Genomic DNA, 26,211 nt, shown 5'->3' on the forward strand with positions numbered 1-26,211 from the left:
AATAAATAGTGCAAGTGAAGACAAAGACGACATGTAGATTTCGGGGAAGCACTCACCTCTAATGCAGCCACCCACGGCAGGCGCGACTGGCATGAGTACCTGCATCGGACATTTGCTGGTCGCTCCCACCAGGAAATCGTGTCCTTCCCAAATCATTATCATTTGTCCCTCCACCTAATCGTTCTGCACCTTTCGAGAATAGAAGGAGCTCAGACAAACTGTTGTGAAGGGTTTCGGTGCTGGCAGAGGCAAAGTGACAAGGACAAGAAGGGGGACCACCAGTCCTAAAATGGCTAGCCGCAATGCAGGAAGGTATATTGAAATCTGACCTATCAAATCAGGTGGCATTTCGATTCCAGCTCATTAATCACGTTCTGGCGAGTCCCAAGCGTATTGCTATCTCTTTACCTAATGCTCTCCTAGCATCAGCAGTTCGAGCAACTGCATCTTGATTTTCTCGAGCCCTTCGAAGTAGATACTTCATGCACTCTCTCATGGTGCCCCATACCAGGTACTTGAACGCCTCTGGCACGTCGACGGTCTGAGCCACAATATCCTTTTTCGAGTTGGTCTGTTGAACAAGCTCACAGCTTAGATGGTCTGCCATACCCATCAATTGACCATATGCCATTCGAATTCTAGGTTGACCTGATCGTGCTTGTTCGTCTCGGAGGGCTCGTGCCTTCCTCACTGATTCCATATTATGTGAAGCTAAAATCAACTCGACCTCCGGAAACTCTGCCGATGCGCCTTTGGCAGGTTGTAGAAGACCCTCGTACCTTCTCTCCATAACACATTTCGCAATGTTGTCGTAGCATTTGTGCGTATCTTCGACAGTGTCCCAGAAAAGCTCTCTCGGATCCGAACCCAGATATGCTCCGCGTACTAATTTCACACCTAGCACATATCCTTCTCTTTGAGCTGTTGCCAGGTGTTGCGCGAGTACACCTGGCGTCTTCTTAGCATAAGCCTGATATGTGCCATACACGACAGCTCGTTCTTTGTTGTAATGCTTCATGTAGTACATGGTCCAGTTGTCAATGCCTTCTTGAAGAGCTGCTTGTTCTGCGTCAAATAGGAGCGACACCCCCCTTTCTTTGGCAAGCTTGCACACTTGGTGCACAGCATCCCGCAAGTGAGGAGCGCACGGTATTGTGGATTTGAGATACTGTAAGGCTTGCTTTCCAGAACCTGTGAATTTTAGCGCAACATAGTCGCCTCTCTCCGTGAGCATGACGGTGTTCAGTGTATCATCCTGCCATCGCTTTACCTCTTTCAAATCCGCTTCCGTCGATTCCTGGACAGTGCCTAGCGATGCTGCTTCTTCTTTGGATAGGACAACCTCCCGAGCATGTCCGAGTATTACACCTTTATACCCTATCTCTTTGAGCTGCTTTATTGTTCTTCGTGTTTCGGCTGCGTTCTCACCAGCACAAAATTGAACGTACAAAGTTTTCTTGAGCAATGCATGAAGTAGTCTGTTGTGATCAGGGTTAAGCAGGCGGCTCTTGGAATGTGCAAGGTAAGCCATAACGGAGATGGATGGCTTGAGTATGAGAGGTACGGAGGAAATTGAGCTGATCATGTAGGATCGTAGCAAGTTTGGCCACGATAGCACGGACAGTGCTGTCCGCGAGGGCATTATGTTCGTGTTATTCTGTTCAGGTGCCCTTCCGTCGTCGGGAATATCAATAGAAGCTGTCGAGATACGTCGCTTGCCATGAGCGTGCCTCCGTTGATGTATACATCTTGGCCTGTTCTCCACTGATATCTGGTTTGTCCGGATAAGGACTGGCAAACAAGTCTTGTGCGCCTTGATCGTAGCACAATCGGTGCTGGCTTGGTTGAACAGAATGAGAACACGAGGGCGGACGGAGCACTGATAAGCCATGGTAGTGAATGGTAGATTATGTGCAGAAGGATGAATATGAGGACAAGTGATCTAGACACAATATGAAAGGATTATACTTATCTCATACATGAACCTTCATATCGCACCGCATACATACCCGTTGAGCTGAGGAGAACCGTGCTCCGATGATAGCAACAGCCATATAACAAGAGCACTTGGCCTCACAAAGCGTGGGAAGGACGAATTGGACAAAGCGGTACGTCAGCGTCCATCTCCACTGCAGACCGTTGTTGTGTCGCCCGCACCACTGACAAACCTCCAGCGGCTGGCCTTCCGATCCTTCGCTTACCGTTGTTATCCGCGACTCCCACGATTCGAGGGATGAATTCTTCAGCTGGCGGATTCTGCTATCAACGGATCTTTGATTTGGCTTTCTCCAGTTGCCCTTGTAGACTGGCATCTCGACCAGGCTCTTCTGCGCAGACTCGGATATCGATGGAATGCTGATTGCACCGACATCGCTCATGGACAGGAACGCTTGAAGTTGTAGATTTAGCTGCTGCTGCTGCATTTCAAGATCCGCATGGAATCAACAACGACAAAGCTCGGGAGGTGAGTTGTACTTCGAGTGGTCTGCGGCAACCAGCGAGTCGGAAATGCATATGTCGCGTGCTTAAGAGGGAGGACACCGTTTAGCCATTCTCACACGATACGTCAAAGCATCGCAATTCTGGACGAGCCGACGAGGACAGAGCAAAGATCAAGAGAAGCTCCTCTTGCAAGCTTACCACTGTAGCTCGGGCTGCTTGTCGGCCGCTGACCTGCGCCCCCTGCCAGCTAATTTGAGCCCGCAGTCCCGGAGGATAATTGACATGGGCCAAGTCGAAACGGCGCTAGAGGAGGCTCTTTGGCACTTTCCCCGAAATGTGCAAAACTAAACAAAGCTAACCAATTAAACTCCTCTAAACACTGGCCTGTGATGTTTGTATCAATACTGCCCATACACTGCAACACTCCTGCTCATCGTCAATGCTGCGACTTCTTGCGTCTGACTTACAGCTTCTGGAGTTTGTCCCTTCTCTTCTTGCATGTATATTGACCTCATAAGCATTGAATATTACGAGCAGGCGGCACACTTAGCTTACTATGGGAGTCACTGATGGCGCCTCGTCCATCTCGGTCACAGTTCGAGTGCGACCATTCACAATACGAGAAGCTGCCCAGTTAACGAAATGCGAGGACTCGACCCTTTTCCTAGGAGACGGCTCCCTGGCTGCAGCGCCGACACCGAAGCTGAACAAGAAGGGGCTGCGCCCTATCATCAAGGTCGTCGACGATAAGTGCTTGTAAGTCAATAGACCATTGCCGGGATCTCATAGCTAATACAATCAACAGAGTGTTCGACCCTCCCGAAGACAATCCGGTGCAAAAATTCTCGAGGTCCGTTGTACCATCGATGGGAAGGAGGGTGAAGGACCAAACCTTTGGATTCGATCGTATTTTTGACGATAGCGCTCAACAAGCAGATGTCTACGAGGCCACCACGAAGCCGCTGCTGGACAGTGTGCTTGACGGATACAACGCTACAGTCTTTGCATACGGCGCCACAGGCTGTGGAAAGACGCATACAATAACAGGAACAGTCCAACAACCCGGCATTATATTTCTCACCATGCAGGAGCTGTTTGAAAGAGTGGGAGAGCTGGCGGCCGAGAAAGTCACGGAGATCTCCCTTTCGTACCTCGAGATATACAACGAGACCATTCGCGACCTCTTGACAGAAGGGACAACTCCTAAAGGAGGGCTTATGCTGAGGGAAGACTCGCATCAAGCTGTGTCTGTGGCAGGTCTCTCGAGTCATCACCCACGCAATGTTGAAGAAGTCATGGACATGATCATGAAAGGCAACCAGCTGAGAACCATGTCTCCTACTGAAGCCAACGCCACCTCTTCCCGATCACACGCTGTCCTACAGATCAACGTCGCGCAAAAAGACAAAAGCGCAGGCGTTGAGGAGCCACATACTATGGCGACTCTCAGCATCATCGATTTAGCTGGTAGTGAACGAGCAAGTGCTACCAAGAACCGAGGGGAGCGACTCCTGGAAGGTGCCAACATTAACAAGTCGCTCCTTGCTCTTGGAGGCTGTATCAATGCTTTATGCGATCCCCGAAAGCGCAACCACATCCCTTATCGGAACTCGAAGCTGACACGGCTACTAAAATTCTCTTTGGGTGGTAACTGCAAGACTGTGATGATTGTTTGTGTCAGTCCTTCGAGCGAGCACTTTGATGAGACGCAAAACACGTTGAGGTATGCGAACCGAGCCAAGAATATCCAGACCAAAGTGACAAGGAATGTGTACAATGTCAATCGTCATGTCAAGGACTTTTTGGTCAAAATTGATGAACAGATGGCTCTCATCAACGAGCTCAAAGCACAGGCCAAAGATCAGGAAACCATAGCCTTGACCAAATTCAAAAAGCAAAACGAGAAGAAAGAGACAGCTGCACGAGAAGGTATCGTGCGAATCCGCAATGCGTACGAACACTCAACGCAAGAACGTCAAGAGCGCGTCACCAATATGGTCAAGCTGCGCCAGATTGGCCGACGAATCTCGATGCTGTCTTCCTGGATTGCTGCTTTCGACGCTGTCGTCGATATGATGGAAGAGGAGGACCCGCTGCAAAATCTCCAAGCAATTCGCAAAACTGCACAGGGTATCATGATCGAGCTTGAATCTGGTCGTCATCACTGTCAACAGAAGGTCAATAAGAGCAACTGGGAGCGTGCGCTGAATTCTGCATTGGAATTTGGGCTCAATTCACTGAAAGAATTCGATACGGGGGACACGCTAGACGCCTCGACCCTCAGTCGAGAGGTTGAGCTGCTGAAGGCGAATGCCGAGCGAGAAGCCTTGATGGCAGTTGCTGAGCAAGATAAACTGGGCGATGCTGTCACAGCACAGGTCCTGCTTCAAGCACACTTCGAAACAATTGCTGCGATCAACCAAATGAATCGAATGTCCGTCGACGAAGCAATAGAGAAGGCCACAGGCATATTATCAAAGATGCTTACTAGTGCCACAAGCGCCGTATCGCACGTCGTCAAGCCAGATGGAAGTCTTGTACCTGTCGAAGCGTTCGCACCAAGAAAGGCAGGCACACCCAAGAGGCGCAAACAATTCAAGGCCCCTGATGAAGGCAGTCCAGCTCGACCTCTCAATCTGATGCCGAACGGTCAGCATCTGCCTGGGACACCCATAAGAGCATCTCCACGAAAACGTGCTTTCCTGGGTAGCGCGAAGAAGGGTGTTCAGCTGAACATTACGCCTAAGAAGCGAAGGTCACCGGTGAAGACATCCAAACGAGCCGTACGTTGGAAGGACGATACCGAAGACGGTGCTCTTGCTGAATACGAGAAGACACCGAAGAAGTTCACGCCATCTCCCGTAGTCGACGAGCCGACGAACGAGTTGCCAGCCATGCCAGAAGTGTCCGAAATCTCTTCCTTTACACGAAGAATGGAGGACGCGGCGTCCCCCCAATCCTCGCCAATATCTCCTGCCCCTGAGCCAACGCTAAACGTTCTTTCCAAGAACGACAGGTTCAAGACAGGCTTTCTGTCTAGGAAATCAGAAGGTTCGCCTAACGCATCGATGCTGCCACCAGTGCCACAGGTGACGATTCTTTCATCTTCCGATAACGAGCAATCGCCTCTGCGCGAAGTCAACACCAACCGGCAGTCCAAGTCACCGCCTTCCGAACGGGATGATGAAAGCACGCCAGCTAACAGCTCAGATGGTGAAAACCATGATCCCTCTGATGTCACGTCAAAATTGAATGCTGTGAGGATAAGTAATGCCGTCAAGCGTTCATCATCAGTCAGAAACTCGGGGGTCAGCAAGGCTCATCGCCGCCGATCTCCTACAGCTGCAACAGCTGCTTCACCGCCAGGCGGTGGGGACTTGTTTGGAGCGGGCCATACTAGAAGAATGGTAATGCCACCGCCAGCCAAGGGTGACGGATGGAAAGCTGGCGTCCTAAGCCCGAGAGTGGACGGGATAACGGGTCACCACCGAGTCGCTTCAGGAGGTATGAGAAGAACAACGATGGGAGGTGCTTCCGAGAACAGCCACTCTAGAGGTATGAGCGTTGGTGAGCGGGCTGCCATGAGATTGAGTAGTGTCAACCAGAGTGGCACAAGGGATTTCGCTGGGGCCAGATCGAGTTTGATGCCTTCTGGCAAGGGCACATGGCGCTGATGTACAATTACTGTTCTGGTTGCGGGTACAGATGCAAGATTGGTGTTCGGGAAAAGAGTCCACGTTTCTGGCCAGACTACAGGCTGTCATACAGAAAGAGCTTCGTGGAATTGCATATATGGAACTTGACGGCATGTCTCGGAGCTGTTTGGGCATGGCGTCTATGCTTTGGTATTGATGATCAATATCAATAATGAGCACTTGGTTCTGTTTATTGTGTGTTATACACTAGTGAGTTGTCTTACCAACACGCTTCATGACCAGGGTTCATTCTGTCACAAAGTAGTGACTACGAAATGCTGGGCTTCGTGAACAAATGGCGATTTTCCTCGTAAGCCAAGTCCATGGTGCTCGGTGTTATAACACTCTTTTTATTGAACTGTCAGATGTTTGGTGCCGAAATCATTATCTGTATCCCCAGCTTCTGTCTGAGGATTGATTGCTACGAGTAGAGTCCGCCTGGCAGGAACTATCAATGCTACACGAATAGAATGATCTAAAACTGGAGGACGCCACCATCTCAAGTTGTTCCTCTTTCAGCGGCAGAACACGAGACCACTTTAGAGGACCATCCGACTCGCCGACACTGAGTTGTGGGAATTGGGCACTGGTCTGCGATCCTTCCCTGCTTTACCAACGTTTCAGATATTTTACGACTTGACGACTCTTCTGTGATACCCTGCTTCTTTGTGCTTGTCACTGGAATATTACTACGAACACTTCGGCGTAGCGCTGCGGCATCAGTACTTTATACCACGCCAGCCCTCTTATTGCGTCAGAATCAGCGAGCGGGCCTCGCCTGTCACAACTCCCCGGGCCACCACGAGGGCCACCACGAACGAGCGAACCAATTCTTTTTACGAGGGAGATTCAGCGTCGCATCCTCCCGGTTGGTGACCACATGTGGTTTCGATGTCTGTGTCCTCACAGTACTCGCGCGTCCCCAACAGGCGGGTGAACAGTGTACAAAATGGCAACGACCGAACATATAGCACAGGCAGACCGCGCAAGAAGTCGATCAATGGCAGCGATGCCTACCTCTACGCCCTGCGCGTGGCATATCTCGCCTACCTGCTTCAACCAAGAGCAAAACGTACGAGGACAATACAGAAACAAGTCCCTCGTGCGGCGACCTCTGCTTCTCTAAATGACATGATGAAGGACTTCCAGATGGTCAGAGACTCAAAGAGTGAAAGATACCCGCATGGCTTCGTTAAGGCGTTGGAGAAGAGGCTACAGGCTATCATCAAGAGTGAGGACAAGAGACCAGAGTACCAGGACCCGCATGTTCGAAGGACATTCGCCATCTTCTTCAACCATTTCATGGATCCTACATTCCACAAGCAAATAGAAGAGGCGAAGAGAGCGGAAGATCTGGTCCTGATGTTCTTCTCTAAAGCGACCCAGGAACTCAGTAAAGGGAAGCCACCACACGACGATGGAGTTAAGAGAATGGTCGATCGACATCTTGCGCTCTTCGTGCGGCTGATGAGCTCAGTGCTGAAGGAGAAAGGCTGGTCCGACGAGCGACGAGATCTCGCTGCACGGCTAAGCAATCTTGAGCGCAAGCTGCTGAAGCACGAGGAGGATCTAGCAAGCCCGAGCACAGAAACAAAAGGCGAGAGTGTGGAAGAGGAGATTCCGCTCACGTACGAGGTCAAAGATATGCCGCATGTACAAATTGTCGGCCGCATTTTCGGCCTACGGAACACAATGCTACAGTCGGATATTGACAAGCACAAGCATGAATGGACAGAGGAGGCTGCACTGCGCGATCTGAAGACGTATCAGGCACATCTGAACATGGGCACGAGGTGGACGCTCAGCGAACATGATTTCGACACAAGGGAAGCCTTCGAAGAATGGAAGAAGAATGAAGCGCCCGACCTATCACAAATGGTGCTGGCTATAATGCAGACAAATCCAACATTGGCAAAGACTAGCGGTGCCGCGAGCTTACCTCAATTTAACCCTAGAGCCTCGACGATTGCGGATGGTCAATATGCAGAACTTGCAAAAACACTCTCGCCTACTAGTGGATCCTCCTATTCGTTAGAGATGCCTGATCTGAACGGTCTGAAAATCGACGATCGACCCTCGACAGGCGACGATGACGAGCATGTTTACACTTTCATTCCTGCTGACGCGAGGGGCACGTTCAGATATATCATGAACCAAGCTATAACATGGGACCTTGGCGACCAGCCGAACAGCGGCGCGAACGGAGCTATGCCTCCACTACTATCGAAACAGTCAGCAGAATTTCTAAACGAGCTCGCGTTAAGATGGCGCATACCAAAGTTCTCGCGGATAGTCCTCTTTCTCGACTGCGTACGCGAGAAATTCAGCGAACAGATGCTGACCTTGGACCAGCTCGATGCTGCTTTCAATTATGTCAAGGAGCCAGTGCAAGAAGACAACAAGCACAAGCGCAGCTCACTGATCATGACCTCCTTGCTATATGACCGCTTCAAGTGGACCGTGACAGATTTCAGCCTGATGCAACAGATTCTCTCAGGACTGTATGACGGACTGCTACGAGAACTGTATGGTGCGATGATGACATGCTATGACAATAAACAGTCACCTCTACTAGGACCGATTCTGGCGATAATAGATGAGCACATCAAGAGCGATCCCAATTTCAGCTATTCAGAAGACGACTTTGGGCATTTCAGGCAGCAGGTATCGGAAGGGCTCGAGGATAAAGCGCGAGAGACGTATGCTGAATTCGTTGAAAAGGAGATTCCTGGCGAACAAGAAACCTGGGAGTTCTACCATGTCATGCAACTGGGCAAGCGCGTGCTGGAGAAAGCACAAAAGATTCAAAAAAGGTATCGAAAAAATCCCGAGATTCTGGGTATCGAGCCGCTGAGCATATTGCTGCAATGTATGCTGCCTGCTTTTGCGGAGGACTCGAAGGCCATGATAGAGTCGGTGATTGAGACATCGAAAGCTAAAGCACAAGATGTGCCCATAGAAGATGGATTCGAGCTGTACAAGGAACTGGCTGATTTCAGGCGGGTCTACGCTGATGCCTTACCTGGGAAGCCATTTCCATACAAGGTCGAAGATGTATTACAAGAATTTGTGTGGAAGTGGATCAACGCTACAGACTCGCAAATTATGGGCTGGGTTGAGCAAGCAATAAAACACGACAACTTTCAGGTTCGGAACGAGGACAAGAACATACCGCCAACTGAAGACGAAAGACACAGCAACTCAGTACTGGACGTTTTCAGATCATTCAACCAGGTCATTGAGCAGGTCGCGAAGCTGGAGTGGGATGATGATCTCACATACGCGAAATTCATGACCGCTCTATCAAAATCTCTCGGCAACGGCATATCTCGATATTGCGAAGTCCTCGACCAGATGTTCCATCGCGAAATGGATAGGTTAACCCCTGAACAAGAATCAATGGCGAGGCAGACGACACAGCAGAAGTATTTGCAATATGCCAAAGACGCCTGGAATAACGAGCAAAGAGTCGAGCCTTTTCAATTCTATCCCGAGTCCTTCGTCAAACTAAACGACATTTCTTTCGCTATCCATGAGTGGGACAAACTTGAATCGCAAATGAACGTCGACGCATGCGCAGACGTGATCAAACGCCACAACCCGGTCTCGTTACAGCAAAGGAGGAAAATCACGAATTATGTCTTCACCATTAAGCTCGTTGAAGCTGAAGGCCTGAAAGCCCTCGATGTCAACGGCTTCAGCGACCCCTACGTGGTACTTACAGACGAGTATCAGAAGCGCCTCTTCAAGACAAAGACAATTTACCGCAATCTCAACCCTCGTTGGGACGAATCAGTCGACATTACAACACAAGGACCCCTCAACCTCATCGCAACAGTCTGGGATTGGGACAGCATGAAAGACCACGACTACGTAGGTCGCACGTCTTTGAAACTTGACCCCAACCATTTCGGCGATTTCCTCCCGCGCGAGTACTGGCTTAACCTTGATACTCAAGGCCGAGTCCTCGTGAGGGTCAGTATGGAAGGCGAAAGAGACGACATCCAATTTTACTTCGGCAAAGCCTTCCGCGCTCTCCAACGCACGCAAAGAGACATGACGAGGAACATCACCGATAAGTTGTCGGCGTATATCAATCATTGTCTATCTGTGAAGACACTGCGGCAATTGACCAACAAAACCATCTCTGTTGCAAAGGTGTCGAGCTACATTTCCTCCTATCGCAATCGTAATGCACCACCCACTGGTCCTACCGGGCCAACCGAAGCCGATATCTCGAACGCGTTGATGCCATTGTTCAAGTATTTCGATGATAATTTCTTCATAATGAACCAGACACTCACACCGGACGCCATGATAGCAGTGATGACGCGGCTATGGAAAGAAGTCCTCATGACCATCGAATCGCTCCTCGTCCCGGCACTATCCGACCTCCCCTCCCAACAGAAACAATTATCACAACCAGAACTAGACATCGTCTTCAAATGGCTGCAAAGCCTCTTCGAATTCTTCAACGCAGTCGACGAGGAAACCGGCCAAGCAAACGGTGTCCCAACAAACGTACTCAAAAGCCCCAAATACCACGAGATCCAAACCCTCAACTTCTTCTACTTCGAAACAACAGAGAACCTCGTCCGCACATCCGAGCGCATGGCATCCGCAACCGCCCAATCCCAGCAAGCCCAGCGCTCCCGTCTCTCTGCGCCCGCGCACCTCGGGGCACCCTCCGCGGGCGGGTTACTAGCCGCGGGCGCAGCACCGGGAGCCCGTCGTGCGAAGTCGATAATGTTGGCGAGGAACCTGGGCACTATGCGCAAGGCGAAAGAGGAGAAGTGGAAGGCTGCGCAGGCTGAGCCGAGCGATGATATGATACTAAGGATCTTGCGGATGAGGCCTGAGGCTGCAGGGTATTTGAGGGATCGGTCGAGGCAGAAGGAGAGGTTGGCGGCTGCGGCGGCGGCGGAGATGATTGTGAGGCAGAGTTTGATGAGTAGTGGGGGTGGGAGGATGACTGGGCCGAGTGTGATTAGGAGGTAATGGTGATCATGATGTTTGGTGAAGTGGCATTGGATTGCTTGTGCTTGTGGTAGGAGTTCTAGCAAGCGTGCGAGCGGTGGAGTTGTTGGGCCCTGGTATGATAATCATGATATGGGTGTGGCCTGAACGTGATCAGTCACAAGCGAATTCTGGAACCACGCAGAACGTCGTCTCCATGGCGGTATCCTCCATGAGATTCGATTCCTGATCCAGCGACCGAAGAGCTCTTGGAGCGGTCCCTTACGGTGCACTCGTGTCGGTTTGTGTCGGTTTGGTACCCCGGGGTTCATCACCTTCATGGGTACGCCGTCCTCACCGGTCGGACTCGACGTCCACCAAGTAATGCCAAGTTGGGCCTTGCGCGAGCCCTGATTGCTTGTGTTATTATGATGTGTTCTACTTCGTCAGCGCGTTGTCGGTTGGGTAGGCTAGTCTCTTGCTGAAGACACCGAGTATCAGGCGTGCGGCTGTAGGATCTCGTTGTCTTAGAAGTAGATTGGAATATGGTGTGGAAGGATCGATCGCTTCAAATTCTGATTCGCTCCTTCTTGAACAAGGATGTTCGCTCAGGCTGAGTGTTCCTTCTACGACAACAGATATAACCTCCAGCTCACAAGGTTTCTTGTGATTTTCTCGACATCTTCATGCTTTGTTACTATGTTCGCCCTTTGTCCTGGGACTTCTCCTGGCTCATACTTCGGCTCGCCGCTGTTGTTAACTTGGACACTGCCAATCTAGGCTCGTTGAGTACAACCCCACGCCTTCTTCAGCTCGTTCGGCTCAAGCCACCGCAAATGGGAGACAATGGCTAACCCCTAACGACTGCTCATGCGATATAAATATATACGTATCATGGTGCCCTCGAGGATGCTACTTTGACAACCTGTTCAGCCGAAAGTGTCTGAGACGTTGACTCCCATGTCTTAGTCTCAGCCTGAAGCATTTGGCATAAAGCAACGACTCTACCAAGCCAGTAACCCGCCCTGGAGCAAAATCAATAATTAATCATAAAACTACCAAATGGCTATGCAGTTCCTATGGATATCAACACAAAATATACTCGAACAAATACGAAATAACCGTCTAGGACTTCACAGAATTCTTTTAGCGACACTTCTATCTCTGCAGTGCAGCCGACCCAAACGCCAAGCAAGCAACCCTATCCATATACCCTATTCCACCCAAGGAAGATAATGTTGAACCAAATCGATGGTATGCGTGGCGTCATCACAGAATCCTCGCCATGCGGAGACCAGTGTAGAGACCTGCCGCAGCAGTGACACCGATACCGGCCCAAGTCACCATGCCCTGCTTGATGCCACTCTTCATGATGCCTTCAACAGCCGCAGCATCGTTCAATCTCGGGAATGGCTTGTCCTTCGGCACTGGCACGCCCAAGATCTGGCAAAGCGGCTCCCAACCATCTCGAACGTCAAAGAAGAACAACCTGTCCTTCGGTACCACTCTCTTGAGGTATTCGATATGTCGTTCGTATGTTACTGCTGACGGCATCTTCTTCTCACCTTCCTTGAAATGAGCTTTGCCGAAGTTACCCTCATCCAGGGCATCGTGGTACGTCCTAAAGTACCTGAACCTTGGTACTGGCGCTAGGATCCAGGACAGCACCGTGAAGTTGGCGTTTTCAACAATAGGTCGGATCGACTGCCACCACTTCTCTGGGTCACGGACCGTGCAGATGACGACTGCATCTGGGTATATTTCCAAAAGCTCTTCCACGACAGCATTACCTGGCAGATCTGTGCAGCCAACATATCCGTCCATCAAAGACTTGATTTCAGTATGTATTACTTTCTTGTCTTGCTCGTTCTGGATTGGTGTCTTTCGGAATACATCGATCCACCTCTTGATCACCGACTCATCAGAGCATAACAATTGTGTTCCACCGTGGTGACACGGGCCGTCGAGCAGCTCTGTTAATGCTGCACCGAAGGATGTCGTTGCTGTCCTGGAAAGACCTGCGCCAATGACTCTGAACTTTGCGTTCGGGTCCGGCTTCGACGCTGCGTGACCCATTGTGCCGTATGGAGATGTGAGCAAGTTGTAAAGCTCCTGGTCGGTATAAGAAGTGCGAGCTTCGACGTATTTGAGGTCGGCGACTGATGGCTAGATGCTGTTGCTCGTCCCAAGAATATCCTTCTGTCACACAACACTACTCAGCTGAAAATGTTTGGGGGCCCTTCGTCTTAAAGCAAAGGTTGCGCAAGAGTCTTGAACGTGGTTGAGCTGGACGGGAAAAGAGAAGGTCGAACAAGAACAAGGTCACTAAAGACTTGACTTTGGTCCGTCAAGAAGGTTGCCGGTGCTTCTTTTACGGTTTATGAATGCTGATCCCCTGATCTTACTGACCCCAACTCAGGGTACACGGAAGGAATATGGTCGCTTGGTCCATGATACAAGTCTACTTGGCATGCTGCTTGATGACCGCCACCACTGAACAAGCTGCATAATAATGATAGCTATCACGGAGTGCTACTCGTAAGCCTGAACGAAACATGGTTGGCCCATAAGGTAAACACTCTAATATGACCCCACTGATCTTCGACAGGACTGCCAGTATCGGAGCGGAAAAGATCAAGCGGCGTACTTGATGGAGACGGTATGGGTACATCTCGCGTGCAAGGTTGATTGCACAAATGGATCTCATTATTATCTTAGCATTATCGACAAGCTTGTCTGAGCGACGAACTGGATCCGAACACTGTCCGCCGTACCAGCATCTACCCTAGACTCCTGCTCCGAGGACGATGCGCTGCTGCTCACTGCACCTCATGCCGCTCATGAACGAAAGCCAGAATGAACACATCACCTTGTTGCAGAGCATGACAGCAAAGGCAAGCTGTAATTTATCCAACACGGAAGGAAGCGTAGCGCTCGGCGGTTTTAACCAATGAACACTTTGTTCGCACGACTGAGCCCTGAAACAAGCCAACCGAAGCATTTCTTGGCAAATGAATAGCAGAAATTATGACCGCTCGAAAAGGAGACGAAAATTTCCACCTGAGCCACTACGTTACATAGCGGACGTTTGTACAAAAGCAATTTTTCGGGCGACTTGGGGGCCGATCACTACTGTTTCACCCTTCAAGGCAACTGTGAGCAAAGCTCTGTGACACAAGCTGAGAGAGAGTACTCACTACGAGTAACATCACCATACTAACAATAATCCTTGCGACATCGCAAGGCCGTCGAATTACTCGTTAACCGGGATGATTGCGCTTGGCGAAAAATGATGATGCACTTGAGACAGCAAGCCGTTGCTTTTCGCAAATGCTGATTGTCGTCAGCCGGGCGCTAAGCTCGGCATCTTGCATGGGTCTCAAACGGCACCGGTTCATGCCAAAATTCTAGGATTTGTTTCAATGCCTCCGCAGCTAGAGTACTTTAGGTGAGCAGAAAATGCTGTTAGAGATCCGACACGAAAACAGAAGGCTCGCTGATTCGCGATAGATTCAGACACCATGAAAGATGCAACGTTGGCATGGCGTTCGCTACAGCGGATCGGGTTATTAAACGACCTTGTACTGCTTCCCGGATCGATGCGCGTCCTCATGATATCGAAGCGCATCCTCTACGGTCAACGTCCGGTAGTAACTTGATTAGGATTCCGAGCGGCTTCCCCCAAAACATCGAACGACCGAGGAAGTCTAAGGAAGACAGCCAGGTCCTTCTCTATCAACTATGAATACACAACGCTCACAAAAGCTGTATGCGAAGAGCTCTGGTGTGTGCTATTACGATTCTTACTTTCCGGCGATCTTCCGCTACTGCATGCCACTTGGAACTACGGAGATCGGATCCAGGTATACACGAACTTTGGCTGCGTTCCTGCCTTATCTGTGAATCATCACTTTCGACAGACCAATCGGTGGCACATACAAGAAAGACCGACGGTACCGACTTCTTCACAAGACTGTAAGCAGGTACTCGTATCTGTACAACACTCGTGCACATACTATTGAACAGGGCGTTTCTGATTACACCCTGCCGAGAAAACAATTTACACCTTGTGGTAGTCGAAATGAACATGTGGCGGACTTTACGAGAATCACTGGTCCAGGAGGGGATGAATAGTCAGCACTACCCGTATTCATGGTGGACGTGCTTGTCGCGAGCAGATCGTGCTCATCATCCCGACTTGGCTGAGCTTAAAGCTCCCCCTCGATTTCACCAGACACGCAGCACTTGTACCAAGTCTGCGTTGCGCTGCTCTGCAAGCCGTGCCTAGACTTCTCGAGTCCGCACCTGCTACCCCAGACATGTTCTAACTCAAATCTATGATTCCTATTCATCGACGTCACTCTTCATGCGGCCGCAGAAGTTCTCCGTGCTCTGGCCAGACCAGAAGGATGTAAGCTACGGACTTTAGAAGCACAAGAGCTTGTTGGCTGCGTCTACATGGAACGACTGCCAGCGATCATTGCAATCCGGTCCGTGGCCTCACGGCTTGATCGGCGTGCATACAGTTGTTGACGAATCCATGGTGAGCGATCCAACACTTCACATCCCATGTGCAGGATCCAGCAACGAGGATCATCAGGTCTTGGTGTCTACCAGGATCTGCAAGTGATAGTCCTATGGATAGCAGCTTCATTCATTCCCCGCTGCCGCTCACTCGGGCACACGTGCACGCGGAGCATAGATGTATGGTTCGCGACTCGGAGGACCACTCACTCCGCATTCCTAATCATGCGAAATCTCATCATCGATTTGAGGGGCCTTGAAGTACTTCGATCAGGGACTGCAGCTGCCAACCTCCGATGCGCCATCCGTGGAAGCTGAGAGTGTATTAGACAAGGCATCGTTACGCTCCAGTGCGAGCAGAGCGATATCTCCGACGACTGTGTCTGCCATAGTGTCCTGTTTACCTTATCCCTGACAAACGGCACTCCAAAAGCTGTTCTGCAAGATGCGGTGAGCGACTTGTTCATACGCATTTCTACGTGACTGGTCGCAGGGAGGAGTGCAGACTCTTTGCCTCAATGGACCTACTGTATACATTGAACGCTGCCCCTAACATCCTTGTGCTATCTCGCAACATTCCGACGCCCATACGACCATCTTTGCGTGCGGCGTGGCTAAGTAACTTCTCGCTGGCAAGTGATAGACTGTCAAGCCGCCCAGGCCGCCGGTGCGATGCTTGCTAACTAGACAGGGAGTGCTCACCATACCTAGGGGTCCGAACCAATACCCTGCGTGCATCGCCAAAAGAGAAGCAGTCAGAGCCTATGCCCAGCGTTTCGAGACGAAGACGTCGTTAAGGCTTAGAAGGGTCCTGGAGTTCACCTTCAGGCTAGGCCAATGATGGAGGACAACAGATACAAAGGTTGCAAGAGGGGAACAGAGATTTGCGTTCCTCCTCAGAACGACCAGAACCCTGAAACTTGGAGCACAACGTCATCGTGCGAAGCCGGGCGTATGGCGTCACGGCATGATCGTGTAGCGGAACAGTCGTTGTCGGCGGTCAACAGGTCCCCTGAGCTCCATCCGTATGCGGCGTCTTCCAAGAGTCCCTTGCTCCGCAGCAGCCGCTACAACAACGGTCGGCATGCAGTTTATGTGCTATATCTATTCTTGCTGGCCTTCCTCTGCTCAATCTGGTGGCAGGAGCTCCAGGTACATACCGTCGTGCTGCTGATCGATTACTTTCACATCCATCGCCACTCACTTCTTCTAGATAGCAGCGATTATGAGTTTGATGGTCGCATGTTGGTACACGCAGGTCATTGTGTGACGCTGTCCTGCCTGCCTGTTGTTGAAAAGTCTTGCTAGTGGCCGGGCGGGCGGGCTCGTCGCTGCACCAGGTCTTGAAAGCCGAAGCTGGAGGGGGTCGGTGCAGGTGTGTGGCTTCGGCTTCTTCTTCAGATGAGGAAAGCCTTACGGAGCATTAGCCTCTTACACTAAACACGAACTGCGAGTAGAATGAAGCGCTGTTGATCACTGCTTGTTCTGTCGTCTGTCGCTCCTGGACAACGCGTACCATATCATACACCATCTACTGTTTCGAGAGTACGCGGACGCGAAGGGAGGACGCAGCCAAATACCACACTCGTCGTAGAAAGGATTGGCTGCGTTGTGCGAGGCTTTGTCGCCTGCATGCCACAGTGGACGCTTGGACTCAGTGGACGTCCCGGCATGGGTGGCTGCTTGAGAAAGTGACAGTGCAGATATGAGTATCTTCAAAGCTCAATGCCAAATTTATTCACCTAACTCAGTGTGCATCGAAGTATTGATATCATGCTCGACGCGACCCGGGTTATCGCATACTACTTCCGCATCCTCATCGGTAGACCCTGTGGAAACAAGCATGCTGCATTGCAATATCAAGATGGGACAGGTCACTGTCTGTATCGTGAACTCTCTCTTTCGCGCTCAGCCTGCATGGCCCAGATGCAGGGCTGAACGGCAGCAGCCGCTTCGATAGAGTTTGCATAGTACGTCGTCGAGCATAGCCTCCCAAGCTGTCGGCGCCAACGAGCATCTGAGGTCACGCAGGCTGTCCAAAAGCCCTTTGGGCTGTTCGCAGCTGCTTGGTGCCGAGGCAATTATCATCACTCTCCTGCTCTATATCATTGCTTCCCGTGATCGGGAATGAGATGTTCGTGGCCACGGACAAAAATCAAGCCAAAGAGCTGGGCTTGCTGGGGAACCAGTGGCATATTTTTAATGCTTCGAACCACACTAGAAGCTCGATTGGCGAATGAGCTGTGACCGGGGCTATGCGAGATGTCAAGCTAAGCTCAATTCTGGAAGCATGGTTTCACCTGACGCGCACGACTGGCACGTTTAGGGCATGGTTTACCAGTTGAGGCCCCTGCCTAGCCCCAGCTAGCGCATCATTTGCAGGCAATTCGCCATTGCTCCCTCACATCTCTCGTGTTCAGACTCAACTGCGCTCACCATCTTTTCTTACGTGCATTTCAGCCCATTACCACGGCGACTTCATTGTTCTTTGTTCATTCTGGGTAGTCGACGCACATCTTTCTCGACGTTTCCCTTACGATCCTTCTAGTCACTCGCTGTGCGGTAACACTCAGGGGCTGTACTATTACTACTCGCCATTGTCTGACCCCTTGCCTTAATCGTGACACGGCAAATCCGAGAATAGACGCCAGCAAATATAAACGACTCCATCGACGAGCATCTTTGTACCACGAATACCTTCTTGACCACCTGTCGCACGACCCCCACCCGAAGCTGAGAACAAAATTGACGTCCAGCCTCTGAACACTCGTTGCATGATTGCTGGGAATACGGCGACTAGGAAGACTTGCAGAATGGGCCGATACTTGACAGCGTCTCTGCTGTTGGCAGCCGTCGCAGCCCCCGCTGTTGCCCAGAAATGTGGTGCTGGTTCTCTTTGTCCCGAGAGCTCGCCTTGCTGCTCACGTATGTTGGCCACAATGTAAGAGACGAGGATATTCACTGACGGTGGCTAGAATATGGTGAATGCGGTACTGGCGCATACTGCCTCGGTGGATGCGACCCCATCAACTCGTTCAGCCTCGACGCATGCGTACCCATGCCAGTGTGCCAGTCAAAATCATACGATTTCAGCAGTCTCGAGGGCATACAGGCCAACACGGAATATCTGGGAGACGCCACCGAGGCTGACTGGAGTTCTTCCGGCGAGCCTGCAGAATACCAAGATAGTCTCCTTCTCACCATGAGCCAAGGCACAGTTGGAACGTTACTGGCCAGCACACATTACGTCTGGTATGGAAAGATTGGCGCGAGGATGAAGACCAGCGCTGGCGCAGGTGTTGTTACTGCTTTCATTCTTCTATCCGACACCAAGGACGAAATCGATTTCGAATTTGTTGGTACAGATCTTTTGACTGCACAATCCAACTTCTACTCGCTGGGCATAACGAACTGTACGTTACACACTCGACTCGGTTTCGCAATGAATTAGCTAACCATTTTTAGATGACAATGGCGAGAACCTTACCATCTCTAGCGACTCAATGGCCAACTACCACGACTACGAAATCGATTGGTCTCCCGATCAACTCACCTGGTCCATCGACGGCAAAGTCCTCCGAACGCTCAAGAAATCAGACACCTTCAACGAAACCTCCAATCGATACTCGTACCCACAATCGCCTGCTCGAGTGCAACTCTCACTCTGGCCTGCCGGTCTACCCTCTAACCCAGAGGGCACAATCAATTGGGCTGGTGGTGAAATCAGCTGGGACAGCCCGTATATGACAAACAATTACTACTACGCTCAATTCGACTCGGTCGACATTAAGTGCTACGATGCCCCTTCAGACGCCAAGGGCAACGGCAAGAAGACCTACAAGCTGACCGACAAGGCTGCGAACGAGGGCGACTTCGAGATTACGGACGACCCGACTGTGCTTGGTTCGTTCCTTGCGACAGGTCTTAACATGGATGAAGGCAAGCAGGACGAAAGCGCAAGCGCAAGTGTTAGTGGTGATGCTTCGAAGACAGCGAATACGGTGCCCGGTATGACTGGTGCTGGAAATGGTGTTGATAACCATGCGGGTGATACGAGTGCTACTGTGACTCAGTCACAGCAGACCCAGGCTGCGGGTACTGGTAGCGCGGCGACAGGATTCGTGCAGGGAGGCTCGAGTGGCGCATCGAATATCCAGCCTGAAACTGTGCTGAGTGGGAGTCTGTTTGCTGTGGTGGTGGCTATTGTGGGGTTGTGTATATTGTGATGACGAGGCTTGAGCTGTTGCTTATTTTATCTGTGTTATTAGCATTGGCTGGTTAAGGCCCGAAACCAGTTGTTTACGTTGTTTGCGGTGCATTGCGCTTTTGATCTAGCCGGCAGCTGTCTGGATATTTACGAATTAATGCTGTTGAATCAAGAACTTCAGGCTCCGTAAATGCTCATGTAGACTTGCTTCAGATTTGCTCGTAGGCAGTAGAGCATGCATCTTCAAATGCATAGATGTCATCCTTGCTGTTTGGGGAGCTAACTCAAGCATTTCTGATTGGTTGATGACCAGGGACTCGGAGCTGCAGGGCTGCGGAAGGAATACATCATAGGTTCGTAACAAATGTTCGTGATCTAACAACCAGCAGCTCATCAACAGCTACTTGTGATTGCATCTGCATTGTACTTCAGCAGCGAATTCCATCTATACCTGCCAAATAGGTCAAGGTGTCTACGACGAATCTATCGAGCGACCAACACGCTATCCTACCAGCCAGACCACGGATCCAGACACAATGCAAGCACCATCTCGTACCCTCCTCCGAGCTCTGCGCTCAGCAGTCAACACACCTCTCACCTCATCCTCGAAAGTCACAGCACGACAAACACAAATATGCCCTCGAAGCCTCCCCTCCTCCCACCGCCCCATCTCAAGCACTACCTCCCACCGATCTCCCCAAGATGAACTACACTCCCGTTCCCGCAACCGCTACGCACCCAAACACGCAGACCGCGGCCCCCGCTCAACAGAAGACACCCAAACAGATTTCGGCGCAATGGATGTACTAGGCCACATCCCCACCCCCGCCACCTCCGTCGACGCATGCACATCCGACGGCTTCCACCTCGACAACGGCGCGAAAACAGAGGGTGGCAGTGGAATAATGCTAGTGGGCGGCGAGGCGTTTAAATGGGAGCCTTGGCGGGCGTCTACATCTACCACAACAGACGCAGAACCAACCTTAGGAAGTCTACTTGACACAAGAAAAGGTATCCTGAGCATCCCCCCGCGCAGTCTCAGTCTCCTGGAGCTAGTCCACCCGAAACCCGATCTGCTGATTATTGGGACGGGCGGGAGATTGTGGATGTTGAGTAAGGAGGCGAGGGGGTATATTAGTGAGGTTTTGGGGTGTAGGATTGATGTTATGGATACGGCGAATGCGGCGGCGGCGTATAATTTGTTGGCGAAGGAGAGGGGGGTTGAGGGGGGTGCGGGGGTGGGGGGTTTATTTTTGCCGGTTGGGTGGGTTGGTGTTAGGGAGAGGGGGAGACGGTGAGGCGTGAGGGCATGGGATGAGTGGATTGTTGCAGATGAGGAAGTGCGGCTTCGTTCGAGTCGGTTTAGGTTCCGTGGGAACTGTGCGAGTACGGCTGCATGGGCCGACACTGGTGGGGAAAGAGCTGGTGTACATCAGGAAGCAGGATAAATCTGCAGCGACCGATGGGAGCGCTTCATGACCGAACGGCGTTTGTTCGTTTAGGTATTCACATGATGCCGTTGTGAGCAACGATATACAACTGTGCAAACGTGCATACTGCGCAGCTGGGCTCAATGGAGTGACCTCTGGACCGAGTATTAGTATCAGTCCGTCGCACCTTTGTCGCACATGGACTGGGTTGATTTAGTGCGCCTCCCAGGTTTCAAACAGCATCTATGGTGCTTGCCTGTTCAACATTACTCTGTTAACCGGCCTGTTGTTGCGACCATTCCAATTGGCCCACTAAGCCGCTCCTTCCTTTCCAAATCGAACAGGTTCGAGACTGCCTTGCAAGGGATTCAAGCCGCAAGTTTTGCCACCAGCTTCATGGTCCGTTATCTCACAGTTCTCTGAGCAAGGAACATGGCCTCGAGTCTCGTCTTCTGAAGGCGCACTGGTGACGAGTGACGAGCAGAATGTTTACGTCTTCAAAAGTTCACGGTTCATTCTAAAGCACTGATTCCTAGTTTAAAATCATCCTCAGCCTGGCACCTTCAATGCGTGGAGCCAGGCCCGGCGTTTCCGAGATTACGAGTGCACATACGGACTGCTCGCAAGATTGTTTCGATCATCCAAAGCCTCTCATGGAGATACCGTCTTACTTTCCAAAAAATGTCAACTCTCAGGCTGTGTGTGCACCGAACGTGGCTGCTAGCAACACACTGATTCATCGCATATTATGCTATGAAGGCTCGAAGATGCTAAGTTGGCAAGCTAGAAGCTCAGACTATGAAGAATTCAACATGAGAGGTTTAACCAACCGTCGGATCATTGTATCGTGGGGTTTTTCTCGACCACACCTCGTTTCCTGCCATCTGGTACTCAAGTCCTTCGAGATATGCCGCCATTACGGACGTGTTATTCTTCTTGAGCACGTCCTGCACCAGCTGCAAATGCCGAACCTCCCACTCCCGGCACATTGACCACAGAATACGTTTGGCGCTCTCGATATCCACATCAGCAATATTCGCCATGATCGGTACGGAGGAACACAATGCACCGCCTTCATGGCCTCGAGCTGCAACACGGACCTCTTTCTCATAGCTGCAGATGTCGTTGACGACAGAGATACTTTTCGAACAATTCTCCTCGACCGGTCTCGCGAGCTCGTGCTCTGCTTCCGACATGTGCAGACCCATGGAGAAACGCATTATCGCTGAGAGGAAGCTGCAAGAACGAATGATCAGCGTACGAAGAGAGGGTACATCCATGCAGGTGACTTACGCCTTGCCGACATCCTTCTCTCGATACTCAAAGTATCTCCGCATTTCCATTGGCTTCAGTCGCTCCTTGTCAACTTGTGCCCGCATGAACACGAAAGCGGGTTCGAGGACTTCATCTGCCAGTTCCTTGTCATGGGCACGCATGCTCTCCCAAATGTCGTACATCATATATTCGACGGGCACGGAACGGTCAGGAAGTTCGTCGCCACGCGCCAGACGCATGAGCTTTTCGTTGTATGCAATGCCATCATCCATGGACATATGGTCGAGGACATCTGCGAAGATCAGCACTGCTTTCAGTCACAGGTGCTTCCGGCGAGCAGCATGTGCAAGAAGCGTTGACTGACCGTCAGTAAGGAACGTGATTGTGATCAGCTTGCAAGCAAATGCGATCCTGTCATCCAGCGCTTTGGCACAGTAAAGACAAGTGACTCGCGGGATGCCCTGGGAAATGAATTTCAGTCGAGTCTTGTCGTCCTTCCAATGCCAGTTTTCCGAGAAGTAGTCATCCACTTCTTTCGAGACTTCCTCAACTCGTGGATGGCATAGGGATCTCAGAAGAGATGGCTTCAGGTTGTATAGAGAGGTGGGCTCATCCTCCATGATGGAACCCATGACTACGGTTATCTGGCACTGATCAGCCAACGAAGGAGAAAACGACTGCTACTATGCGGGATTGCCGGCACAGCACTTATCTAGATGTCCTGGCCGCTTCTCAGAGCTTATCACATGGAATGTGCGTCAATACTCGATCGAGAGCGTCTTCTCGGCTGACAGTAGTGTGAGCTGGCTCATGGGTATCCTGGAGAGCATTCCGGCGGGATCAACAACGAACAGAAGGATTATTGTACAGCAACATCATGCCAATGATTGGAAGCCACTTATCAGGCGTGAAGACCATGACAGTTGTCTACAATCCATGGCCTCGGTCCTGCGTACTCGTTCAACAACCCATAACGAACACCCCCGGCACCAACTTCATCATCGCAAGCGCACCAATAGCATGAATGTTGGATTCTTCACAAATAGCAAATTAGTCTGCCGGCATAGATCTGCAGAAGTACTGACAGGGGTCGGCGCATGGCGCGGTAATAGCCGCCCGATGTGACCTTAATCGACATATGACAGGGTCGCATAATTCGCGTCCATGCATGATAACGAGGGGATCGCGGACCAGCAGCAAGGCATCCCGCAGATCACATAAATCAAGAACACCCCGACATAGATGTGAAGAACAAGTTCATGTATGACATGCTCGGACAGCAGGGTTATGCTGGAGGGTACTCCAGACACGATTGCTACGTGTCACTGCAGGTGCATGCTGGGTGCTGTCGATCTTGGTGCATCATCCATGTCTCTTCTGTTGCAAGAAGGACGCAACACGGTCTTCGATGCGGCTTCCAGGAATGACTTAGACGGATCTGGCTGCAAGAAAAGTGCTCAGCAACGATAGGGTTGAAGCGTCTCGAAGCATAACCGCATAACTGAACGTGCTTACCGACACGCCAGCTTCTTGTCCATGCTCATTGCCGAGCAACAATCATCACCTTCAGCATGCTTAAATCGCACTACCATGGACAGCTCGTCAACGACGACTACATTAACATGGCGGTACATACAATGCTGACATTCCGCTTCTGGACTATCGTGGTACGACGGACTGCTCTTTTCCGGTCATTTCAGAGATCATGCTGATCGGTGGTATAGGTGGTGGCATACTTTGCTCTGCTGGTGCTATACAACCTCTACTTCCATAGTCTCGCCAAATATCCAGGGCCATTCTGGGCGAGGACCACGCTGGTAGGTGAAGCTATTATCCGCTGCACGAGTCAACGCTAAGGCATTCAGCTCTGGAGATTTTGGCATTCGATGAGTGGGCATCCACATCGAGCCATAGAAGACTGCCACCGCAAGTATGGTGAGTGATGGAACTGCAGAGCCTGTCTTGCTTGCAAGGCATTCCCTCGGCCTCGCGAGCAGCACAGAGCTGACATGTTCTGTAGGGGACGTGTTCCGTGTTGGTCCCAATGAGCTCTCGTTCGCAACAGTTCAGGCGTTCAAGGATATCTACATTGCCAGGAACCCTGTTATCCCTAAGAGCGAGTTTTACGATATGCTCGGCTCTGGCTTCTCCGAAGCTGACATAGCATGCGAAAGGGATCATAAGACAGCAGTGCAGAAGAGAGCTCTTTTCTCGACAGCCTTGTCAGTCAAGGCCTTGACCGAACAAGAAGTAGTCATTCAACGATCTATTGATGCATTCATCGAGAAGCTCGGGAAGCTCGGATGCACCGAGCGAGGCTTGGATCTCACAAAGTGGTACATGATGCTCTCTTTCGACATTGCGGGTGAGATGGCCTTCGGCGAGTCCTTCGGATGCATAGCATCAGGTACGAGATCCCCTACCCACTCGTCCGCCTTCTCGAATCGAAATGTTACATGGGCGAGCGGCTGATCCGGATTCAGAAACGTCAAATGCTTGGCTTGACACTATCTTCTCCCACCTACATACAGTCACTTTCATGGACAACATCCGTCGCTTCCCACTCGTTTTGCGCTTAGCGAGGCTGATTCCAACCAGATGGACTACAACCCTAAGAAACAAGGTCACGGGATTTGCCAGAGAAAAGACAACAAGGTGGGCATTTTCCGCAGAGATCTCTTGCAAGGCTGACCGCTTACTAGACGACTCGAAAAGAGTGGCGACCGGCGCGACTTTCTGTCCAATGTCGTCGATAAGGTTAGAAGTGGGAAGGTCTCGGAGGAGGAAATGGCTGCTCATTGCTCTATCATAGCGTTCGTTATTCCTGACAATGCCCTGTCGCTCGAGAGCTGGATGACCGCTAACACAATTTCACTCCACAGCATAGCAGGCAGTGAGACAAGCGCAACATCTATGGCAACCATAACCTACTTCCTCCTCAAATCGCCAACCGCCTATACGAAGCTGACGACCGAGATTAGATCTCGCTTCAAATCACTATCAGAGATCGATATCTCATCCACGTCAGCATCTCAGCTCCCATACCTCCACGCCGTAATGGAAGAAGGCATGCGAATCGTCCCCACTGCATCTCTGGGCTTCTCACGGAACGCGCCAGGGCCCGGCGTGACGGTCGATGGTCACTTCGTGCCAGCTGGCACAGAACTCTACGTTAGTGCATGGACTGTCGCTCGAGACGAGCGGTATTTTCGTGATGCTACGACATTCAAGCCTGAACGGTGGATTGATCCGGACAATCAAGATGTGAAGGACGCGAGCCAGCCGTTTTGGTTAGGTCCAAGATCTTGTCCGGGTAAGAATTTTGCGTATGCGCAGATGGGGTTGACGTTGGCGAAGATGGTGTGGGCGTATGACATGGAGTTAATTGATCAAAATCTTAATTGGGAGAGGGACGTGAGGGTGCATTTTGTGTTGTGGAAGCCGGAGTTGAGAGTGAGGTCCGGGGAGCGTGCGGCGGCATTATGAATGCCTGCCGGTGAGTCGCCTTGAGGAGGCACGGTGCTGTGTCAATGGAATGGAACGTGCTGACAAGAGTACTGAAACAACAATGCTTCAGTGAGCAAGCTGACTCACGTTCGCGAGAAAATTGTGAGTTACCCCGTTCCTGCGTTCGCAGCCCTTAGAACGAACCACGATACTGTCAGTTGGTGTGTCGTTGGAT

At 51.1% G+C, this 26,211-nt stretch overlaps 8 protein-coding genes across 8 annotated transcripts; 5 read left to right on the top strand and 3 right to left on the bottom strand.

Annotated features, from left to right (window-relative positions):
* Window positions 1–367: 367 nt before the first annotated feature.
* Window positions 368–1,891, bottom strand: PUT1 (proline dehydrogenase; the record flags this gene model as incomplete). The annotated part of the gene is made up of 1 exon (XM_064871306.1): window positions 368–1,891. One exon carries the CDS (start codon window positions 1,889–1,891, stop codon window positions 368–370), a length of 1,524 nt encoding a protein of 507 aa, XP_064733759.1.
* Window positions 1,892–2,998: 1,107 nt separating this feature from the next.
* On the top strand, window positions 2,999–6,116 carry KIP3 (tubulin-dependent ATPase kip3; the record flags this gene model as incomplete). Its single annotated transcript, XM_064871307.1, has 2 exons — window positions 2,999–3,198; window positions 3,248–6,116. The coding sequence occupies 2 exons, from the start codon at window positions 2,999–3,001 to the stop codon at window positions 6,114–6,116; spliced, it is 3,069 nt and encodes a 1,022-aa protein (XP_064733760.1).
* A 912-nt stretch (window positions 6,117–7,028) lies between these two features.
* PMZ80_002877 (uncharacterized protein) lies at window positions 7,029–11,135 on the top strand (the record flags this gene model as incomplete). Its single annotated transcript, XM_064871308.1, has 1 exon — window positions 7,029–11,135. One exon carries the CDS (start codon window positions 7,029–7,031, stop codon window positions 11,133–11,135), a length of 4,107 nt encoding a protein of 1,368 aa, XP_064733761.1.
* Window positions 11,136–12,362: 1,227 nt separating this feature from the next.
* PMZ80_002878 (uncharacterized protein) lies at window positions 12,363–13,252 on the bottom strand (the record flags this gene model as incomplete). The annotated part of the gene is made up of 1 exon (XM_064871309.1): window positions 12,363–13,252. A coding segment is annotated over one exon (890 nt), but the record flags the coding sequence as incomplete, so codon positions are not given.
* Window positions 13,253–18,430: 5,178 nt separating this feature from the next.
* Window positions 18,431–19,843, top strand: UTR2 (putative glycosidase CRH2; the record flags this gene model as incomplete). Its single annotated transcript, XM_064871310.1, has 3 exons — window positions 18,431–18,542; window positions 18,593–19,030; window positions 19,083–19,843. The coding sequence occupies 3 exons, from the start codon at window positions 18,431–18,433 to the stop codon at window positions 19,841–19,843; spliced, it is 1,311 nt and encodes a 436-aa protein (XP_064733763.1).
* Window positions 19,844–20,188: 345 nt separating this feature from the next.
* Window positions 20,189–21,122, top strand: PMZ80_002880 (uncharacterized protein; the record flags this gene model as incomplete). Its single annotated transcript, XM_064871311.1, has 2 exons — window positions 20,189–20,194; window positions 20,343–21,122. The coding sequence occupies 2 exons, from the start codon at window positions 20,189–20,191 to the stop codon at window positions 21,120–21,122; spliced, it is 786 nt and encodes a 261-aa protein (XP_064733764.1).
* Window positions 21,123–22,075: 953 nt separating this feature from the next.
* Window positions 22,076–23,149, bottom strand: PMZ80_002881 (uncharacterized protein; the record flags this gene model as incomplete). The annotated part of the gene is made up of 3 exons (XM_064871312.1): window positions 22,076–22,490; window positions 22,548–22,821; window positions 22,894–23,149. The coding sequence occupies 3 exons, from the start codon at window positions 23,147–23,149 to the stop codon at window positions 22,076–22,078; spliced, it is 945 nt and encodes a 314-aa protein (XP_064733765.1).
* Window positions 23,150–24,100: 951 nt separating this feature from the next.
* PMZ80_002882 (uncharacterized protein) lies at window positions 24,101–26,015 on the top strand (the record flags this gene model as incomplete). Its single annotated transcript, XM_064871313.1, has 6 exons — window positions 24,101–24,196; window positions 24,254–24,346; window positions 24,395–24,464; window positions 24,550–24,936; window positions 25,013–25,184; window positions 25,232–26,015. The coding sequence occupies 6 exons, from the start codon at window positions 24,101–24,103 to the stop codon at window positions 26,013–26,015; spliced, it is 1,602 nt and encodes a 533-aa protein (XP_064733766.1).
* Window positions 26,016–26,211: the final 196 nt, after the last annotated feature.

This window comes from Knufia obscura (genome assembly GCF_036327395.1).
Source record: "Knufia obscura strain CCFEE 5817 isolate CBS 148926 chromosome Unknown scaffold_2, whole genome shotgun sequence".
Taxonomy (NCBI): Eukaryota; Fungi; Ascomycota; class Eurotiomycetes; order Chaetothyriales; family Trichomeriaceae; genus Knufia; species Knufia obscura.